This window comes from Oratosquilla oratoria, chromosome 14 (genome assembly GCF_046742065.1).
Source record: "Oratosquilla oratoria isolate Oo_2021 chromosome 14, ASM4674206v1, whole genome shotgun sequence".
Lineage (NCBI taxonomy): Eukaryota > Metazoa > Arthropoda > Malacostraca > Stomatopoda > Squillidae > Oratosquilla > Oratosquilla oratoria.
In genome coordinates, this window is record NC_134790.1 from 61142901 (window position 1) to 61145774 (window position 2874).

A 2874-nucleotide genomic window follows, 5' to 3' on the forward strand; every position below is an offset into this window, starting at 1 on the left:
GTCGAAGGGGCAGCAGTTCGAACCCCGCTACCGACGAATTGGACCAAGGGCGGCGCGGGTCATGCAGTTCCACGCTACAAAGTCCTCTGTAAGGGGCACCGACCTCGCCTGCTGAGAGGGGGAGTTCGCGACGTTAGACCAAATCAGTCAATCATACACAGCTATGAAACCCCCCTCAGTACGTGGCTCTGCTACCAATTTGAATAGAATCGGCTGGTGTTAGTTAAGGATAGTGAGATTAATCTCAAGACTTCAGTCACAACCACTACATGCACTACGCTCCAAAGGTTGTAGCGTCACTTCGAGGTTAGGCCGGTGATCCTGCAGTGAAACCCGAATTCCGACAAGTATTGTGGCTTACATTATAGATTTTTGTTCAAAGTGACCACAGGCGATTTGGTTCTGTAAAAACGTTTAGGGGCGTTCAGTCAGATCAGAATCTATCCCCGACTGAATGAAATGGTCTGGCGTTTGCTACAACAAAGAGTCCGATACATTGTGGTTGTCGATAATAACCATGTTGCTGTGGTGGTGTGCGTAGATTAATTTAAAAAAATGTTAGACGAGTTTGTTCGTCAAAGCAGAGTGGATTTCTATTTCTAGCACTCCATTTGTGATACCTAAATAAAATTCATAAAGTGCAGCAGCCCGGTATCAAATGCGGGGTGGAGTGTGGGGTTGTTAAATTATATACAGGTTGATTGAAAGCTACTTTTGTGTTCTGGTGAGAGTCTTAGTATGATGAGTTTTTGATAAATATGTAGTTTGATGTAGTTGAATTTTTCATCAGAATGTCTCTCACTCACTCTCTATATTATCTTTGTCTTACACAAAAAATGTTGACTAGCAAGAAAAAATAATTCGTAACTGTAGATTACTTGAGAACAAAAGCGTTTTTATAGTCCACTATTTGTGATCGATGAACTGCGCATTTAATTAATGACAAGTTTGCAAACATCACCTTTTTTTCTGCCTAGATTGAGTGATGAGATACCTTTTCCATATATGTTCTCATGAATATTTTGTAGTTTTTACAACACTAGTCTCCTAAATGTTTTTTTTCTTGATGAGGTTCAGAATATAAGAGACAGAGTGAGTATATGGAATATTTTCTGTATCTGTCGTTGCTGGTTTGTAGTGCATTTCATAATTGCTTCCAGTTTTTCTTTATAATCCCCACACAGAAATATATATATATATATATATATATATATATATATATATATATATATATATATATATATATATATATATGTATATATATATGTATATATATATATGTTTAATTCAATTTTATTTTATTGTATTATTTTTTTTCCTATTGCTTTATTTTTTCTATCTGATAATTTCATGTGTATTGTGAATCATGTTCTCTTCTCTTTTTCCTTTCAGGTACGTGGTTTGGAGCGTTTGAACGGTATTTACAGTCTCCCACAAAGCAACCAACATTTTTTTTATTTTCGTTCCGTTGTGGATAAGCATGTAAGTATGAACGTTACGACTCTAGAGGGCTCCGTTTGTGGTTATTAGATTTTGAATATGAAAATACTTTTGGGCTCGCCACTCAACTCGTTGTTAAGTTTTTCCAATAGCCACTGTAGTTAAGATAATAATAATAATGGTATTCGAACGTGAAGGACACATGAAGGGAGATATAGGGAGGAATACATGACGCTGTTTTGATTTTCATGTGATTAATACGAAGAGAGAACTTTATAGAGAAAGTACGTGATAGTTTGGAGTTTGCAAAATCACGTTACGTAAATGGTAGGAGGAGAATTTTCGAAATCTGGAGTAGGATATAACAGTTATGGTGGTTGTTTTTTTTTTCAAAAACCGTATTTTTCTTATCGACATTTATTAGTCAGAAAAGCGACAACAACTTGCATTCCACGGCAGGGAACCTTTGATTTCCTCTGATGAAAGAATTAGTATCCACGCGAGCTTGACTCACGCGGGCGTAAGCAAATGGCCCATGGCACGTTCAGCAAATAGATCATGGCACGCTTGGATGAAATAGCACGGGAGGGGGTGGCAGGTGAATCATGGCACACGACGTTGTTGCCATGGCACGTCTACTAATGGACCAGGGCATTCGTATGTGTGAAATTGTGAAGTTGATCGGGCACGGTATGGAACAAGTTTCCTGATGGATTGAAACACATGCCCGTTTGCTTGACATATCGAGTCGATTTTACTTTAATTTTGATTTATTCTATTTTATTTTATTTTATTATTTTTTTATTATTTTTACTTCTTACGATGCCGGAAATAAGACTTCGGAAAAATGTAGTAGGTTATTTTAACTATGTATGATATTATATAAATCTGTTTGCGTATACACATAAAAATGTAAATGGTTATCTATGCTGGCCTGTTCCATTTTAAAAAATAAACACAAATTAGTGGCTTTAGATAAACAGAAAAGCTTAGCGCGCAAGCGTAGGTGTGTTTTGCCATTGGCTGGAACACGTGCTGGGCTTGTTATGGACAACGCTTGTACATAGACGGATCTATAAGCGGTGATGTGATCTTACACACACACACACACACACACACACACACACACACACACACACACACACACACACACACACACACACACACACACACACACACACACACACACACACACACACACACACACACACACACACACACACACACACACACACACACACACACACACACACATATATATATATATATAGTTATACATAGGCATACGAGTATACATTTGTTTGTACATTCCACAAGAGAAGTAGGTTTCACAAGTTAATCAAATTATATATACGTCCGTTGCTGAAATAAGAATAAGATATTTTGGTTGACTAAATAGCAATGAAGTGTAAGTCACTTGGAAACAAAAAATCA

The 2874-nt window shown here is 37.3% G+C and overlaps 1 protein-coding gene across 1 annotated transcript in view; it reads left to right on the top strand.

Moving 5' to 3' along the window:
- The first annotated feature begins 2045 nt into the window (after positions 1 to 2045).
- The window catches only part of Sema1a (semaphorin 1a), a 212924-nt gene continuing 212095 nt past the window's right edge, over positions 2046 to 2874 (top strand). The window contains exon 1 of the mRNA XM_076197580.1: positions 2046 to 2130. Coding sequence (XP_076053695.1) covers positions 2046 to 2130 — 85 coding nt within the window. The remainder of the gene's footprint in view (positions 2131 to 2874) is intronic.